Here is a 19,785-nt window from a genome sequence, read left to right on the forward strand (position 1 = left end):
CCTCCAGTTGGTTTGTAGATCACACCCCCATTACAGTCCCTGCCAACCGAGCCCCTCTGAATCCACTAGCTCGAGGACCACTATGCAAATATACACAAAGCGGCTTATGTGTCGGAGTGCTTTGTTGATTGGAGCGATTTCGTAAAGATGCGATTCTCCCCGAGGCTGTGAAAAGGAGCGAGAGAGGATAACACAGAAAAAAACAGAGGAAGACCTGTCCGATCCAACTGTTAATCTCGCTATGTAAGTAGACTACTCAAGTAGTTAGCAAGTTAGCTAGCATTAGCAGCTACTGCCGATTCGGTGTCTTGAAGCGGCACAGTGGCACGTAAAGCTGCTTTGTCTTCGACAGTGGGAACTACAATGACTGAGATATGAAGGATACGCTATTAAATCGCCTGGTGAATAACGTTTGTCCACCGGGCTGGTCAGGGACACCACAGACTAGTCTGACAGCCGTGCCCGTTGGTCACAGCTGGTGTGATGCTACTACTAGCATGCTTGTTAGCATAGCTAGGTTATCTCCGCTAGCGTTAAAATAACGTTGATAAACTACGGCCCAAATTTAGACAACAAGAGTGACAAGCGCAAGCAGATTATCGTTTAATTACATGTTATTCTGAGGTGGGTACGGCTAACTAGTCGGGTTAGTTGCTAAACTGTTAGCTTTTTCTGTTAAACCACATTACCAGTGCCACCATTATTAAGATGGCATGCCAAATTCAATTGATAAATGGTCACAGTTAATGATGCTTTTCAAAAGAGATGCTTTTGTGTTAACGAAGGGTGTGAAATATCACCATAACCAAGTAGTTCGAGTGTTGCGGAGAATTCGATGTATAGCTAGTTAATACCCAAATAAATGTTTTTGTGTAATGGGTTGTTTTAGAAATGGTCCATTCTGCTCTCACCCCTGCGTTTCCAAGTGGCAGTAGTGCAGTAGTGGATGCTGTCTAGCGAGAGCTCAAATCAACATGTTAAACACAACGATGAGCCTGAATAGTATGACCACTCACAAATGCGCGATTGCCTGCAACAAAAGTACATGTCAATATCTGGGATATATTACATTTCATTTCTGCTATGCCTGATCATGAACTAAGCCTAAAGCACAACCACGGAGGGGGGCGCTGGGGGAAACACTATTCTAACGGGAGGTAAACAGCCTCAGATGGTGCACTGTTTCAGAGGGGAACAGATTTAGACATAAGACCTGGGGCCGGTTTAGTCTGTAGTGTTAGGTCAGTCTTAATTTTGCTCATTTATAATGCAAGTAAGATCGTTTCATAAAGACTGACTCAGTTTAAGCTTAAAAAAAAACACCTTACCCCCTGGCTAAGGAAACAGCAATGAGAAGGTAAATTTAGAGACCACAGCAATTTTTTTCTAAATCAGATTTTTCTTTTTATGTTAACACTCTTCACGTAAAATGTCCTTGTACCTGCTGAATTCTTCCTAAACAGAAAAACTTTCTGCTGGTGTAAACGGAGCTAAATGTGGTTCCTGAGTGGGCCATTTTTTTATTTTGAAAAAAAGTCCCAGAATTTACCCAGCATTCATTGTACCACAGTCCTACTTAAGATAGTCAAGAGCTTAAGTGCTTTGTGCAATGTCTGAGTATTAGTTATAAGCCACAGCCAAAGTCTATCTTTGTGAAACCGGCCCCTGGATATTCCAGTGTTATTTCCCGTGGTGTATATACTGGTGGCCTGTACTATGAAGCAGGATTTGGGGTTATCTTAGTCACCATGGTAGGGGATATTCAGAATGTAGTGTCTTAAAAATGCATGGAAAACGCTAGCCGGGCTGTTTTCATCCTTTTATCCAAGGTGTTTGGGAGGTTGTGCCACTGTTGTGCCTATTTCAGGTGGCATTCTCCTCCCTTTCCACTCCTCCTGCCTGATTTTCAAAATCAGGCTTTGGAATGGGAGCAGCCCTCACACTGAAAATGGCAATGGCAAAGATTTTGATTAATTGCTGTTGCACCATCGCTGCATCCTGGGCTCAGCGCCACCCAAGACTATTGTGATTGGTTTAAAGAAATGCGAACAAGCTAGTGTGTTTTTTTTCTCCCAACAGCAGAATGATAATAGGTGCAGCCAGAACATTCTGCAGGACTGACACAGCTTTGTGGAGATAAATCGGGCTATGTGAGATTACTAAGCAACCAAAACCTTTCAACCAGATGTTGTGAAGTCCTTGGGAAAAAAAGGGAGAAGTAAGTCCTGTGGAGCTAATTGGTTAATTCTTGTCACATAACCTACGGTGTGCTTGCTGCATTCAAAAAAGTTCCGATTTTTCCATCTCTGTGTGGCGTGGATGCACCTGACAAAACGAGTGCATGGAATCTAATGTGCCATGATGATTGCTTTCGGTTGTGAGCGTGCATGACGCATGTCTCCACTGAATATAATGCATGTGTGTGCGCAAAAGACGCTACATGAACTGAACTGCCCCATAAGCGACAGAGCCGCAAGAGGTGAGGAGAGGGAAGTCGAGCTGCTACAGAAGCTGTGAAGTACAAAACTGTTTTTGTCATTGGGGGTGAGGATGGAAATAGAGCAGTGGCGTGAAGTGTTGCATGTCCCCTACTGTCCTCTAAAGGTCAATGAGCCGATGGGTCAGTCAGGAAGCCCCTGAGTCCATTATGAGTCAACTCACTACAGTATTTATTGTTTAGCAGGCTCACAGGACACGGTGCAGGAGCAACAGTGTGACAGGCTGTAAAGTTTTCAAACAACTTGTCTTAAAATGGCCAAACCACAGATAATCACAATTAACTGATGGAAGTAGAGACGGGTGATGGAAACAGAGGGCAACGTGACACCCAACAGTGCGAGGCCGGGCTGCTCCAGTTCCGGTGTCAGTTGACAGCACTGGCAAGAGAAACCTAATATAATTAATATAATATTATTGTGGCATCACTGCCACAGCTACTTTGCTGGATCTTTGTCATAAAGGAGACCTGATAAAGTCATAGGGTTTATGTATATTTGATCCTTTAACCAGGTTTATTGGTTACATGGATGTTTGGATGTTTCATGTTAAATGTGAATACACACTCAGCAATAGTTACTGTGTGCTGTCTGGCTATAGTAATGATATCAGGAGCCGGGTGTGTCTGGTCTGCAGGCCTCCGGGGTCAGTAGCCCAGCTTTCAGCCTTTTCTGGATCTTTTATTTTGTCTGTCTGCGTCATGGCTCTGAACACAGGACTATAGTAGTCAAGGAGATGCTATGCAGGAGGCCTCTGTCGTCCAGGCAGCTGCAGAAGGGTTTCTGCTCTGTGTAAATCACACACTGCTTACTACTTATTAATATGCTGCTGTGTTGCAGTATAGTGTGAGGCTGGATTGTTGGGCTTTTAGGAAGTCAGTAAGAATCCTCTGCACCACAGTTTAGACTCACATTTACAGTCACATTTACAAGGTCTTCACTGAATCAAGAAAAGGCTCAAGTGTTGGCTTTATGTGGATCTTGTGGCCTTGTTGACACACCTACCCCTCTGTTTTTATTTACCACTCCAAAAGGTTAGTGTACTCACCAAATCCTCACAATTGAGAAGCTGGAACTTTGTCATGTTGTATGAGTGAGGAAGTATGATATATCAGTTTGTGGGGCGTTTTCATGAAGTGATGTCATGCAGTGGGAATGCTCACTGTTGAGGGTTTGTCAGTTACATGGGGGCAGACATCACAGAGTGAGGAGATGTAGAGATTTAACTTTGTTTGGTTCATGTTTGTTAAAACAGAAGAACTCTGAGGATTGTGTCTCTTTGCTGCTGCTTTAACAGTGATTTATACTTGTTGACGACTTTTTAGCCAGCTAGGATATTAAAAAAAAAAAAAGATGAAAACAAACTAGTAATGATAAAATGGTAAAAGAGAGGAGATGTTTGGAAGTGAGTCAAACCAGAAATAAAAGTAGAAATAAAATAAATTACCAGAAACAAGTAGTAGTATAAGTAGGGTATTAAAAGGAAAACAATCCAGAAAAATAGATTTCTGGATTATAAAATAAAGGACAAACTGGTAAAACGGCTTCAAATAAAAATATCAAATAAAAAATTATATAAAATGTCATATAAAGATCAATGTTTATCACCTCTTTACGATAACACAAAGGCTGCTGACCTGACTACGCTGACTGCAGCTTAATTTTGAATTAACTGTTGCATCACTTTACACTGTATAGCCTAGAGCACAAGCTTTTTCATATCAATGACCTTAAAGTGACACAAATGAGACCACGGACCTCCATCTGATAAGACTTTTGCTTTTATATGTTTTATTACAGAAACCAATATAGTCACACACTCTGTCGTTGTGTTACTTACGGATGGACCGCAGGAACCCCCCCAAGGTCCCCTGGGGTTCCCCGGACCCCACTTTGAGAACCACTGGCCTAATTGATGTACTTTCTCTGTGTAATAATAAATGAAACATATATACAAATATGTATTGCTACTTGACAGCTGAATCTGTAGTCTAAAGGAGACTGCCCAGTAGGTAGAGCAGAGAGGAATGTAAACTGACTCTGGTTCAGGTAGTTGGTGGTCGACCGATTAATCAGGCCGATTAATGGCATTTTAAAATGCTCACGAGGTCGATTAAACAAAAAATGTCAAATAAATAGACAGAGACTCTGTTTCCAGCGAGAGAGTATTCAGTGAGATTGGGACCATTTATGAGAAGAAAAGGCTCAGTGGGGAAAATGCTGAGAAACTTTGTTTCCTGCGTTACAACATGCAACTCATAACTTTGTTTAACTGGGACTGTAACTAAAAACAAGCAGATGCTGCTACTCTGCACAGTACTGATATTGTTTATTTTTTTATTCATGTAACTTTACAATTTTTAGTTTTTTGTTCTCTCTCAAGTGCACTGAAACTTTATTTTTCATTCATAAGTTTACCTGTGGACATTTAAGTTAACATTTTTTAATTTATAATAAGTGCACTGCAGACAGAGTGCAGATCTATTTGCAGACAATGCAAACAACGGTGTTCAATAAATGTTCAGCAAATGTTACTTTCAGCAATTTTGTGTCTTATTTGAGGAGAGAAAAAGACATCGCCTTTATATATCGGCCCTCGGCCGCCCTGCTCTCTACAAATCGGCATTGGCCATTGAAAAACCCATATCGGTGGATCATTAGTTGTGGATATTCCACTCTTCTCCTGCTTCTTCAGACCAGGAGGTTTATCTGTCCGGGTGCTTTCTGTTGCAGAACTCTACAAACATGCCGGAGGTTCGGGAGCTTTCTGAAGCTTTACCAGAGATGCCCATGGACCCAATCACTGGAGTCGGAGTAGTGGCCTCCAGGAACAGGGCACCCACTGGATATGATGTGGTAAGTGACAGAGCGCAGCTAAGCACAGGTGGACAGCTGGATACCAAATTACCATGCAGAATAATTATCGCTTTAGTTTTACTTCCACTTCTAACAATTCAATAATTCTTGTCATTATCACTATCAGATACAACAGCAGTCAAACTTATGGCATGAATTTTAATAATCTGATATCCATATGCTCATACAAACCACTCCTTAAGAAAACTTTGGCAGTGACCCTGTCCCCCCCTCCCTCAGGGTTGTCCCCCTCAGTATATCATTGTAAACCTAACTGTAGATTTAAGTAATATAATAATATGTACTCAGAGAAAAGAAAGACAGATATACAGTTGTTTTTCAGTGCAGCAAAACGCCAAGTAAACCCCCAGTAATATTACAAACATTGAATGAAATCTTGACAAGAAAGAAGTGCTTATGGAGCTGTAGGACAAGGAGACAGAGAGCAGAGCTGTGCACAGGGAGGCAGGGAGCAGGGACAGTCTGGAGGTTCAGGTAAACTTTGTTCAGCTTTTGTTTCTCAGTGTTTTTATAAAGTAATAAGGGTTTCCACTATTTACATTTTCTAAAGTACACAGGGATTAAAGTGGAGCGCAATGAACCATCAATCAAATTAATGAGATTTAGTGTTTAGTTTAGTTGCTGTTTTTATTGAGTCGTTTATTTATAACATAGTTGTTTATGCTTTCTGTTTACAATTAAGAACTGGTAAAATAACCACACCGTGCCGTCCACACCACAGAGGTCACACCTCTTTTAACTACTAACTACTAACCTAAATACTGTTAAGCAGCAGTGACATTTATTAAGCATTCAGCCTGTTAACGAAATCAGATGTTAGACAGGTAAATAGAACTCAGGTAAATAGTTTGATGACCTGTTGGATGACCCGTCAACGTTCTGCCTCCAGGTCTCCACAACAACAGACGGCTTGGATGCCGACCTGTGGAAAGACGGCCTGTTCAAATCCAAGGTGACCCGCTACCTCTGCTTCACCAGGGTCTTCTCTAAAGAAAACGTACGTGAACTCACCTCACCCACCAGCTGTGCATGTGACAATATTTTGATATACATACGACATTTGAATTGACTATTTAGTGGAGATTTTGAGCTGGTTAGATTCACTCTTTTCGTTTTCCCGCCTTGGGCTATTTTCTCCCAAAATCTCTGGCCACCACGTCCCCTTCCCCCCCCCTTTTTTGTTCTCTATCCTTTTCTCTGCAGAGCCACTTAGGCAACGTGCTTGTGGACATGAAGCTGATAGATATAAAAGACACTCTGCCTGTGGGTTTCATTCCGATCCAGGAGACCGTTGACACTCGTAAGTTATTGAACCGATAACACTGTGTGGTAAAACATGTCTGAAAACGACATGAAAAAGTCATAATGATAAGAACTGCTGTGTTAATCTCTCTATGTGTAGCTAATGGGTTGTGACTCTGTCTGTCTCTTCTACGTCTTACAGAGGAGCAGGCCTTCAGGAAGAGACGACTCTGCATCAAGTTTATTCCACGGGACTCCACAGAAGCAGCCATCTGTGACATCCGCATCCTGGGACGCTCCAAGCAGGCCCCCCCTCAGTACACCTTCATAGGGTCAGTATCTTGGGATTATATTTTAGTTTTGATCATAGACTGGACAAATAATGGTGCAAGAAAATCTAAAAAGGACCAGAAGATATTGTGTTTGACTGTAGCTGAATCTAAATCACTGTTGAGATACAGATCATGATCTGATAACTGTAAGTCACAGAGGCTCTTAGAAGAACGGACACTCACAGTACCCCAATCCCAATGTCAAGAAAGCTCACTGGTTGAGCTTCTGTCTGAGGGTGGGAAAAGAAACATGTGACATTTGTCCTTAAATACGTTAAAGTATAAAAGAAACGTGAACACACTTGAAGCATGTCTAGCCTTATTTCCTGAGAGAAAGTATTAATGACAACAGAAAATATGGACCATGTATGTACTTAGATTTTGAGGGGGTGGGCACATGACAAAGTGTTAAGCCTGTTTTTCTGCTTATTAATGCTTCTGAACAGAGAGCTCAACAACATGGGAATCTGGTATCGCATGGGGACTGTACCTCGGGCCCAGGACTCCACACACACTCCAACCACCAACAACGTGCAGAATGTGAATTCCTCCTCCAGCTCAGCCCCAGTGCCAACAGCTCCTATGCCCAAGTACGTTCACCCTAATTATGTACACGAGTGTGCTCACTTGTGTCTGAGTCTTTCTCACTTATGCAACTAACTCAACATTTAGAATCAGGGGAATAGGATATTCGCTGTCCTTGAACATCCTTTCCTCAAAGGAAGGAAACACTTCCATATTTAGATCACAGTGAAGGAGGAGAAGCTGTCAGCTGGCAAGCAAAGAAGAAGAGTCCAGTTACTGCCACGCTGACAGAAAGAAAGGAGGAGAGTTTGATTTCTGGTGAACATTGCATTCTTGGATTTGTCCGATCACTTATAATCACAATACCTGTTTTAATGGTGATAATATCCTGCGTTTCATCAGAACATTAGTGTAGATGTTTATATTTCTGTTGAGTCCTGAACATATGAACATGAGACAGCAGCTCTTTCCTGCTCCCTGATAAAATGAGGTCAAATTTCATATTAAAAGTAGCAGCTTCAGGATGAGCAGTGTCAAAATGAAAGACAAAAGAGTGCGCTTTATTTAAAATGTCCCCACAGATCCATGTAACCCATTGATCCACTGAACATTTCATTTGGCGTGTGATACAACAGGGTAACGTGCTTTATCATCTAACTTGAGAGGAAATGCAGAGTTGATACTGGATCCTTTAAAGCTGTTTGGCTTGTGGTGAATGTGAAGAAGAGAAATCATACAGAGACGACACCCTGGAGGACCCAGCTGTTTCCTGTCCTGCAGTCCTGATCTCGCTGCTCCTGCCCCTCGAAGTGGATGTCATAATAACTGTGCTGCTGAGGCTTCCAGAAGACACATCACTGAATATCAGCACAGAATGGACTTACAGCAAATGCACAGATTCCGTGTTTTAAGCTCTTTAATATATTCTTTTCCCCTTTTTTGACCCCAGGCATATTTCCATGACTCTCCCTGCCAGCTTCAGAGGGAAGAACACCACCAGACCAGACTATGAGCACCAGAACTCTAACCTGTATGCTATCTCAGGTCAGCACCAGCTTGTTAATGTCCTCTTCCTAACAATCACTTTCTTTATTGCAAATTAATGGGAATTTTTTAATTACATTTTTACTGTCAAAAATTACAAAAATGATGATGGTGTGATTTTTGCCGGGGTTTGTACCAAACAAGCCTGTTTCCCTAAATCTGGAGAATGCTATTTGTAGCACCACAGCGCTTCATTTATAACGGTAAAGCTATGTTCAAAACGGCAGCTTCTGTGATTTCGAAATCACGATAATATTTTGATGAATTGTTCAGCCCTACACACGTGGTGTTGTTACTGTGTAAAATTGTACTTTAAACGCTACAATTTGTATTCATTTCATTTGTTTATTTTATTTATTTTTGAATTTATCGTGTCAGCGTCACATAGCGAATAGAAGTACTGGAGGCTGATTTCAGGACCCCAGATTCACGACTGTATCTTATCCTTATGGTTGCTAAGAGTTGCATGTTTGTGTAATTAGCATAATTAGGTAATTATAGATAATATAGATAAGATAAATATGGACTCATGCTATGGCCTTTACAGTCACTAGATGTCAACCAGATATTTGAAAGGTTGGAGAGAGGCAAGACACAAGGGCAGCTCTGGGGACGCGTTCAAGATTATATACTGTACACTGAATACACAATAATCAACAATAACAAGGAAAGTGAACGACCTCTGCAAGTGTGTGCAACACAGATGAGTGGAGGTGGAGGACACTGGAGTATGAAAGAACCTCAACGAGAGAACAGAAATAACATGTTATTGATATATATAACAATAATACAGTTATCTAAAGTATAAAAATGTCCAAACGTAGGTTAACATTAATACTAATTTAATATGAATTTCCCTGCCGCTATAATTTAGTAGATTAATGTTGCTAAGATCAGCAATGGTAGATTCCTGCAGAGCCTACAGAAGGCTGCAGTTTCAGGACCACCGTTGTGTATCATTAATAATAATATGGTATCTGTCTTTTTCAGCTATGGACGGAGTGCCGTTCATGATCTCTGAGAAGTTTGCCTGTGCCTCGTCCGATGTAAGTTCCCCTCACCTTATCTGAAGCTTTGTGGTGGCAGGTTGAGCTGATAGTTTTGAACAGCTGTCTGCTTTAACACCTCTGCTGAAGTCTTTCACAAGTTGTTTCATGTGACAGTGTGAAGAAGAATGTTTAACCTGTCAGCCAGTTATTTTGTTTGCCTGACATTCTGTCAGTGCAACAGATGTGAAAATGTATGGCAGCAATAAGGTGAAAAGAAATGAAAAAAGAAAAGTGTGTAAGAAACACTAGAACCTCCACCAAGGCCAAACAGTCCTATACAAGTTTGTCAGATCCAGATCCTGATCCAGGTCAGACTCGGGTGAAAACACGAGCTCCTTGGTGCAGGTAATGAGTTATTGAGGTTGAACCTATTCACATAACTGGGCAAATAAGTAACCATCACTGTTGTGTGTGTGCAGCTGCAGCAGGTGGATCTGATGGGCATCACAATCAAGTCACTGGCTGAGATTGAGAAAGAGGTGAGGAGTTACAGTTCTGCGGATATTCAATACAGAATGCTTATTTTCATAGCTGTGTCCATCATCATCTATCAGTTATAACATTGTCCTCACCACAGTGGAACCACTGAGACATTTCCAAAACAAAGTCTGACAGGTACAAACACAAGCAGTCAGACCATGAGATCAGGTCATCTGAAAGTCTCACTGAAACACCTGAAACAGTAATTATCCAGCACTACCCCTCTGAACACACTGTAAATAGATCAATATTCATTTAGATAAATAAGTATTTGTTTATTCATGCATTTATTTATTTAATATTGATAGATTCCAAAGAGACCTGGTGTCAGGAGTCATTAGACCAGTAGAAATGTTCCTGTAATTACAGACTGTGTCCACCAGAGGTCAGTGTAGTCCTGAGTCTGTGAATCTCATAGACTCAGAGCAGATGATGGTTCAGACTCAGCGCAGTGATTTCTGTTCCTCTCTCCCTCTGTCAGTATGATTACAGTTTCCGTACAGAGCACAGTGCAGCAGCTCGCCTCCCTCCCAGTCCAACGCGGACTTCCCTGAGCTCTGAGGCCTGAGAACTCTCTCCCACACCCACCCCATCCACACTCCCCTCTCCGGACCCCGTCAGGAGAGACCCGTACACAACTACTGACCTTCCCACAGTGAACAGTGACACCCCACCACCTCCAACACAACCGTACTGAGAAGAAAGAAGAAAAAAAAAACAACAACAAAACAATGAATTCTGGGAGATGTTGTTTGTCTTTCTTTGTTAGTTGTTCATTTTAAATGAAAAGGAAACTGAAACTGAAAACACTGAGACAGAGGCAGAACACTGAGGGACTCGCGGCTGAAATCACTGGACAACACTGATGAAGAGACAGAATCACCCATTGGACCGTTTTTGCTCAAAGGAAATTCAAATTGAAATCTCAAAAGCATGAAGTGTTGAAGTGTTCTTCCCACAGCCCTGTGAGAGACTTGTTACGGACAAGGTGAAAGCTGACGGCCCCTGTCAGGCCTCTGCTGGGTGAAGTGGCCTGTGAGCGTGAAGACAGACCTCAGATCAGCCTTCCTTCTGTGTACATGACACCTGCTGCTCTGAGGAGGAGGAGGGAAATCACCCCGCTTCATGTGCTGGAAATACAAAAGGAAACCTGGGATTTTTTTCAAAACAACCTTTTTGTTGTTATTGTGGGGAATGATGTGTTTGTTCTCTAGATGTTACTGTGATATACTGGTGTGACTGGTGTGTGCACTTTGTGTGTGTGATATTCTGTTCACTGTTTCTACATGAGCCAGCAGCTTGGCTTAGACATGTGTTACACACACACACACCACTGTTTGATTCTGATTCTGTCAACCACAGCTAATGTAGAGTCTGCTGTTGTAGGGCTGGGTATCGCCATTTCTCCATATCAGTGATGATTCAACACATGAGAGTTTTACTGGGGACAAAACAACAAAAACTCCATTTTCAATACCTTACTTTGAAATAACTACAAATAGAAACATTTTAGTTTTTGTCAGCACATCTGTCTGCATCTGCAGCAGAACTACGACCCAAATATTGCTGGTTACTCTCTGAATCCCTTTTCAAATGATGACTTCAAACTAGAGTCAGAAATGAAAGCAGGGTTCTGAGTTGTGGGTTCTGTGTTGCTGCAGTTCCACCAGCGCCTCCTGCTCTCTACAGTCTGTTGTCATCATGCTTCTAGGGTTCGCATCAGTCTCGAGTGTCAGCTGCAGACCTTGGTATTAGAAGTAGAAATATTCATGATTAATTTGCCGGCACACAAAGAAAAGCACAGCTCCCATTATAAATCATTTGAGCTTATAGTGTTTGCAAAAACAGGAAAATGACATGAGTAAGATTGTTGTATTTTTTTTTTTTTTTTTTGGTTTCCATCCTGATCTTGACACACAGCGTGAACCACACAACATACTCTTCAGTCAGTATGTTCAGGTCTGATACCCAGCCCTCGTTTCTTTACTTTAGAAGAACTATTTCCACTATTTAAAGTTACTTTTCTAAGCACAATGTTCAACAAACTCAAACATGTTACAGTCTGTTGTCCATTCTTCATCACACATGAAAAAAGTTGTCAAGTTAAAGTGCTTTTTTTTTTTTTTTTTATTGGATTACACTGTTTAGATGTGAAACGTAGCGTCTGCATGTTGATCCTGTGTAACAGTGGTAGATCTCTCATTCAGCTCAAACTGCTTCTTTTACCTTGATGTGTGAAAATGATTTAATTTTAGTCTGGTAACTTTAATTTAAGCTGTTTTATTTTTTTATCCATTTGACATGTGAAGACCACTATACCCACCAAGAACCACTAAAGTCCAGTTCTAATGAGACTGATGGGACTTGGACACTTAAAGGGGGTCAGTCCTGGGTCTGAGAAGAAGTCTCTTCAACCTATAAATGTTTTATAGATTTGTTATCATTTTTTATTTCTCTTCTCTGCTTCTTCTGGCAGCCACGAACATATTTACATTTTACATTTTATTGTCAGGCAGTTATGTTTCCCTAATAATGTAACTGGATGTAGCAGCTTGAAGAGCCTGGTATGCATCCGGTCGAGGGTTCTTTTAGATGTTTCAAATGATCCATGATTGGTTCCAATACTGGCCTCTAATTGGTGGAGAAGCCCTGTGCGAAACTAAGATGTGTCCTGTAAAGAAAAAAGATTAACCTGGACAGGTCAGTTATTATCAACATACCTGCAGACTGATGTTACTGAGCAGTTTCTTCCATCAGGGCTCGACTCGAAATTAAAAGACTGCCATCATCATTTTTCATTCTTGGTAGACTTTTAATTTGGAGTTTTTATTTCTGCATGAACATCGGCTTTGGTTTGAGACGTCACAGCATCTGTGATAAGATCGACTGTTACTGAACAGAGGATTCATCGAGACTGTGAATATGTCTTCAGTGAAACTTCTCCTTCCTGTTAACACAGTGTTGTCTTAAGAACAATGACCCTGTTTTATTTATCTTTGTTTACTCCACAAGGAAATACTTAGTTTAACTTTTTTGTTAAGTGTCTCTGCAATATTATCCAGTCATAAATGCATGGATTAACACCTTTTACATTATATTTTTGTTTGATTAATGTATTAGTCATTTCAGTATCGTGACCCTGTTGTTTTAACCTGTACAATCTGACACGTTTGATGGAGGGAAAAGATGAGCGGCTCATGTCTGTGTGAAGCTCTGTGTATTTACGCTGCTTGCTCTGTGCTCAGCTCCACCTGTATCACCTGTCGGCCGTGGTGTTCACCTCCAGCCACAAACACTTAATATGGGACTAATACGATGTCTGCATTAACAACATGTAACAGTCCTGCTTCGATGACGTCTGTTAGTTTGCATGCGTGCCGGCGTGAGGTTTCAATGAGACGTTATTTTTGTAGGTTATTGATCAAAAGCCTCATAAATAGATTTTATTCACTTAAGAATGAACAAAACAGCATCAGTTGACTTTGTATTATAAGGATGTTTTATTAAACTATGATGATCTCAGTCTGAAGTTGCCTTTTATTTTGGTCACTCAACTTCAAGCCTCAACAACACTGATAAAGATGTTTAAAAACATGATGAACTAAACATCATATATGTATTTTGAGCTTCACTGCAGAGTTTGACACTCGACAGTCTGTTTTTCCCACAGAGTGCTGCAGGGACGAGTCCTCAAGCTGAGTCAGCATCTTAGCACTTCCTGTTCTCTTATTCTGAAGTCTCTGGATTTTTGAATGGGTTTTGGTAAGATGACAGAAATAAGGTCTGTGGTTAACACATAGACTTGGATTAACACTATCATGACCTGAAACCACAAGGTGAGGACTCAAAAGCACAACTTGAACACTGTGTAACTTCTGCCTCATTCAAAACGATAAGAAAAGACAGCATTAGGTGATGTCATGAAATAGCATGGGATCATGGGAGTTGTTGTCCTCACCACCATTACCGTAAGCTCCTCCCGGTTTGGATTCCTTCAGTGTCAGTGGTTCAGGAAATCAAACAGACCTGGTGATTCTAACTGTTAAAAACATTGAATAAAACAGTTTGACTTTAAAACTCAGAGCTTCAGTGACGCTCTTCAGTGACACAGGACAGGACGTCTCCAGCAGCTGGGAGCTGAGCTGTCTCACATTTCCTCAGCTTGTTTCTCTGATAACTTCAGATCCAGACGTCCGACGACTAAAATCCATATAAAATCCAATATAGACCAAAAATCAACGTTGATCTTCTGGCAGACAACCACAACACTGACACATGATCATAGAGGATATGATGTCATAATCACAGTGGTAGAAAACACATGAGGGCAGAAAGTAAATCTGAAACCAGAGGAGAGTTAGTGATATCAAAATAAAACATGAAGTGTGTAACAGACACCTACCACACATCAGAGGCCTCAGTGTGGTCGTCTTCTGTTGCTTTGACTTCACACACATGTTGGAGGCTCTGAGAGCAAACTGCTGCTGTTTTTCATCTTCAAGTGTGTGTGTGTTTTTTTTTGTTTTTTTTGATGGTTTACTCACAAACACAAGTCAATTAGCTCTACAGCAAACATGTGGCTTCTCCTGTCACTGCCACCACAGCAGCTTTATAGGCTGCAGTTAACATCTGGAGCTGCATCACTGCTACACCACCACAGAGGGTGGAAGTGGAAAAACTTTTTATGTTTAACTTTACTCGGTCATATATGTTATATAGTCTTGTTCTGAATCATATGCAAACCATTCATTTTTTTTCATTGCTTAATATTTTTTCTAAATTCCTCGCACACTCAGCTCAGCAGCTGTCAGTGAATCACTCTTCATTCCTCTGACACAAAACAAGCACATCTGTCAAAATCCATCAACTGTTTTCTCTTAAACTCTAAAGAGTTAAATTCACCTTCTACTTCTAAAAAAGTTAAATACGACACTGAGCACCTCGTTTCATTCTCTGATGACCTCCATGAAAGACTTGCTCCATGTGGGGGGGGGGGGGGGGGGTTGTAACCACATCTAAGTGATTTAGACCAGCAATACACTGTGTTTGTCCCAGTCTGCCCCACCATGTCTGCCCCTGGAAACTTCTATGTGACTCTACATGATGGACAGAGGTGAGTCAGTGTATAGATAGAATTTGTTCAGTTAAGTTTTTACTTGAGTTAAAGTACTGGAGTACTTGATTTTCAAAATACTGAAGTATTCAAAAGTACATTTTTGTATTTTTGTCAAGCCATTGTTGTATTGTTCCACATTTACAGAACCTAATGACTCTGAAACAACCGACTGACTGACTGACTGACTGACTGACTGACTGACTGACTGTAGTATAAAAAGCTGATGGTATATGATACAAAGCCATAAAAGCACAACTGAATCAACAAAAGATGCCTTTGTTGTTTTCATTTTCCTTTTTTTTTTTTTTTGTCAGTGATGAAGTCTGGTCGAGGTAAACACATCAAACATTTCAAACTAAATGAATCTTTCACTATCTCTAAAATTTCAAACATCGTGTATGGTCTATTACATTTTCAAAATAAAAGACATTTCTTTTTCCTGATTAAAAGCTGCTTCGAAGTAAGAGTATTTCATAGAAATGTTGTGGTGGAAGTTAAGTAAATAAGAGATAGTGTAAAAACATACTTAAGTACAGAACTCCAGTAAATGTTCTTCGTTACTGTTCACCCCTGATGACGGACTGCTCTTTCATAGTCCTATTGACCACTTAACGTGCTTCACAATACAAGCCACACTCACTCATTCACTCACACATTCATACAGCGGCTTTTCTATCACACACACTCACACTCCCATGATACATTGGGGGCAATTTGGGATTCAGTTTCTTGAACCCTGGTTGGGGCCTTTTTGTGAGAGTTTGCCTCTTCCCACAGTCCAAAAATATGCACAATAGGTTAATTGGCAGCTCAAAAGTGCCCATACGTGTGAATGCTTGTTTGTCTCTATATGTCAGCCCTGTGAGACTGAGTGAGGAAAGTTCAGTCAGGAAGACTGTCTCCTTGCACATGCCTTCTACAGCCCAATCACAGTGTCCCCCCTAAGGCCCTGAACCCTCACAGACTTCACTGACATCAAGGGCTCAATATGGTATGAAAAGGAATGGAGTGTTTCCATGGTGACCCACTTGTGTCAAAGTTTATTCCTTCTGTTCACAATAAATTTCCCTTATCTTAAATTTCTCATACTCTCTTGTTCGTCTTATTAGTCTCTCCCGATTGAACCATGCACACACACACACACACACACACACACACACACACACACACACACACACACACACACACACACACACACACATGAATGAGTATGAATGAGATGGATGTCATGATGTGTAATTAACATGTCAGCAATTACTGTAAGATAAATGTTGCACTAGGCTGATGATGAATGAAGCTGTGACGTGTTGCCTGAAGCAGCACAGACGAGCTGAGGACTGATGACAGCTGCAGCAGAGCAGCAGCTCAGGTCTGTGTTTGTCTGTACGAGCATTTCATATCAAAGAGCTGAGAGCACGACGGCTTAACCTCTTAACTTCCTAACACAGAACGTTTCTGCCATGAACTTGAAGCAACCGCTTCACTTCACTGCTGACTACAGAACCTTCACCATGATCTGGTGCTGTAAACCAGCAGAAGTTCACCTGCACCAGACCTCAGTGCCCAACGAGGTTTCGATCAATGTGCGTCCATCAGCTTTGCTCCGCTGTTCTTCTTCTCTCTCGTCTCTTGAGCAGTGCTTTTACTTTGTAGGAGTCTGCAGCATACTGAGGTTATTTCTGCCCCTTCTCATGATCTGATCCTCATTATTACTGGTTTTTGTGATGGTGTGTTGACCATGTTTGTTAGTGATGGTCCCCACGGGTCTGTATCTCTACGTTTCTGTATATATCATTAGTTAAAGCTAATGGTAGGTCAATACTTGCCAGCTGTACAGCCTGAATAGGGATCTCTGGCTAACATGTGACTTCTTTTTCATCCATTTCACAACCACTGATTCATGAAATTCAACAAATGTTCATGCTAATAAATGAGCTCACATATCTAGGTAAGGGTTTATAGTTTGCTATAAACTAGCATAATTAGCTAACATAGATAACTAATGTGTCTGAAGTGCACTTTTTTTTAGCTTTTCATAATACTAGTGGTGTATTGTTGCACCCTTGCTTCCCCTGATGCTATGTCCTGATGTGGTATATTGTTGCCCCAGCCTGGCCGTGTGAATGATCATAATCTGATGAAACCAGCGCATGGCCAGTGGTGATCCTAGACTCTGGGGGGACAAAGAAGCACATCGATGACCCCCACCCACCATTTGCAGTTTGCTTTGGTGTTTTGGTGCATGACAATATCAAAGAGCACACATCGGGGGGTTTGGGGCTGCGGCAGTGCACTGTATGTGCATGTGAGTCTTTATGTGAGGTTTAAGGGAGTCATAGTTGTCATTACAAAATGTGCCAATATAAGGGGGTGATTGGGGGCAACTTCTCCCCTCAGGCCAGGAACACAGTGGCTTCGTGGCGTGCGCATGGCGGCTGTGGGACGTCTTGGTTTTCATTTGGTGCCCACATTAACAGTTTAGGGCAGACATGCGTCTCTCGCCTCGCGTCTCCCAGCACAATCAGACCTGCTGATGTCATATTGACATCATACCGGCAACATCACATAAAACTGCCTCCTTCACTACAGTTTCTATGTCTGAATCTGAATCTGAATATGACACAGACATGAAAAAATATAAATATATTTTTCTTACCATTGTAGCAGCTGCATGTGGAGACAGAGACATTTTATTGACGTTAAGAAATTAATTTATAATGAAGAGAAATCCAACATTCCAGTAACCTGTAAACTCTAGGTAGAGAGACAGAGCTGCAGCAGCAGAGACGCAGCAGAGACGCAGCAGGTGTGAACACACACACACACACACACACACACACGTGATTCTCCACAGCAAGTCAGCGATGTCTGCCGCCACACTCACACAACGCAGGCAGTGTGTTCCTGGCTTACCTCTCCTGGCGGCGCAGCTCTGTGGCCAGCACAGATATTACAACATTTCACTTGTTTCCTTTGAACACATTTAAACTCATCTTGTTGCTTTTAATGCTATAGCATTCTGTTGGACATAAAACTACCCAGAGTGCTTTGTGTTGGTGCCACGACAACCACTTTTCACAACCTTTCCAGCAGCTCAGATACATCACAGATACAGATTCAGCAGCTGCTGATGATTTCCTAAAATAAAAGATTTACAGTTGCGCTTGTTAAAATAATAGAAATGATGGAAGTCAATGTGTGCGGCACGTTTCTTCAAAGAGTCTTCACTGTGTGTTGGCACTCTTTTATCTTCATGTATACATGTGGTGCGTTACGTTTACAGGCAGTGAGGGTTAAGATCAAACCTCCTCTGAGCTTTACTTCTGTTTTATACACCAGCTGTTGGAAAATTAGCAGAATGAGCTATTAGGAAGCTGCGTTAATTAGGCTTCACTTTAAAACAGCATGATACCGCAGTCTGATTAACTAAGCAACACATAGTCCTCACACACTCCCATCTTACTACCTGTATATGTAGACTGTGATGACACGTCATTTGCAAATTGGATAATAAGCAGGATACATGTGAGAGCAAAGTGGCTGATAATCCCATTGTCTAATAATAATAATTATAATCTCATTGCTGATGTGTGTGTTCTTGTCACACAAAACAAATAAAACTCAAATCCACTTTACCTAACCAGTGCATAACTAGAAATAACAAAAGAACTACATATACAAAATAAGTTTACGAACACATGAGTACTTGTGATCCGATGGGTTAATCTAGTTAGACTTCTGAAGCAGAAAAGCACAAAAAATGTTCATATTGACACAAAAAAAGACAGGGAACACATGTAAGCTCATTCATTTGTAAGATTTTAAGAAAAATACAGAATCAGACATTAGAATATGATGAGATTCATTCCTTTGGTCTAACAAAGATCAGAAGGTTTTCAATACAAAAAAAAGAAAAAAAAAGAACAGAAATTCCTAATGCAGGCGTCTGTAATTTAATTCACAATAATTGGATCGGAGAGAGAACACCTTCAAAATCCATATAGGACAAAAGATTTAACGATTGAATATGTGTAAGTATTTGTAAATATTATTATTGGTACTGGAGCATAAAAAAAATCAAATATCATAACCAGTGTAAAGCATTTAGTGACATCTAGTGGTGAGGTTGCATATTGCAATCAATTGAAAACCCCTTCCTTCACCGATCCCCTCACCACTCCCTTTCCAAGTGTGTAGTAAAACCATAGACTGTAAATAAAGATGGATGTAGCCTCTGTGACATCGCCCACAGTGAGTGAGCTGCTCCACTGTCACCATCTTGGCAGTGTGTGACTCCCTGAATCCTTCACACTGGTCCTTTAATACACATGAAGAAAAAAGCTGAGAACTGAACCAGCAGTTTCACTGAAGAGGTCAAAGGATTCTGTTACTGAGGACTGATTTGTGTTGTAGCATCAATGTGTTCATGTAGTGTATTTACATGTTCTATATACAGTCACCAGCCACTTTATTAAGGTACACCTGTTCAACTGCTTGTAAATGCAAAAATCGAATAGGCCAATCACGTGGCAGCAACTCAGTGCATTTAGGCATGTAGACATGGTCAAGTCAATCGGCTGAAGTTCAAACTGAGCATCAGAATGGGGAAAAAAAGGTTATTTAAG

General features: G+C 41.1%; 1 protein-coding gene across 2 annotated transcripts; it reads left to right on the top strand.

The window, feature by feature from the left end:
* Positions 1 to 13,566, top strand: mvb12ba (multivesicular body subunit 12Ba). Of its 2 annotated transcripts, XM_056404031.1 has the most exons (11): positions 1 to 243; positions 2,080 to 2,218; positions 5,229 to 5,351; positions 6,262 to 6,369; positions 6,576 to 6,672; positions 6,817 to 6,946; positions 7,393 to 7,536; positions 8,421 to 8,515; positions 9,506 to 9,561; positions 9,984 to 10,043; positions 10,526 to 13,566. In XM_056404031.1, exons 3-11 carry the CDS (start codon positions 5,241 to 5,243, stop codon positions 10,610 to 10,612), a joined length of 888 nt encoding a protein of 295 aa, XP_056260006.1. In that variant the 5' UTR covers positions 1 to 243; positions 2,080 to 2,218; positions 5,229 to 5,240; the 3' UTR covers positions 10,613 to 13,566. The 2 variants fall into 2 exon arrangements, with proteins under 2 accessions (XP_056260006.1, XP_056260005.1); XM_056404030.1 differs by lacking the exon at positions 2,080 to 2,218 and having other exon boundaries at positions 3 to 243.
* Positions 13,567 to 19,785: the final 6,219 nt, after the last annotated feature.

Source organism: Seriola aureovittata, chromosome 18 (assembly GCF_021018895.1).
Source record: "Seriola aureovittata isolate HTS-2021-v1 ecotype China chromosome 18, ASM2101889v1, whole genome shotgun sequence".
In the NCBI taxonomy this organism is placed as follows: Eukaryota; Metazoa; Chordata; class Actinopteri; order Carangiformes; family Carangidae; genus Seriola; species Seriola aureovittata.

Excerpts from the sequence above, each read along its gene's own strand:
- mvb12ba (XM_056404031.1), top strand. The coding sequence starts at position 5,241 with ATGCCGGAGGTTCGGGAGCTTTCTGAAGCTTTACCAGAGATGCCCATG. Across the intron at positions 6,673-6,816 it reads CCAGGAGACCGTTGACACTC|AGGAGCAGGCCTTCAGGAAG; the intron begins GTAAGTTATTGA and ends TACGTCTTACAG. Across the intron at positions 6,947-7,392 it reads CCTCAGTACACCTTCATAGG|AGAGCTCAACAACATGGGAA; the intron begins GTCAGTATCTTG and ends GCTTCTGAACAG.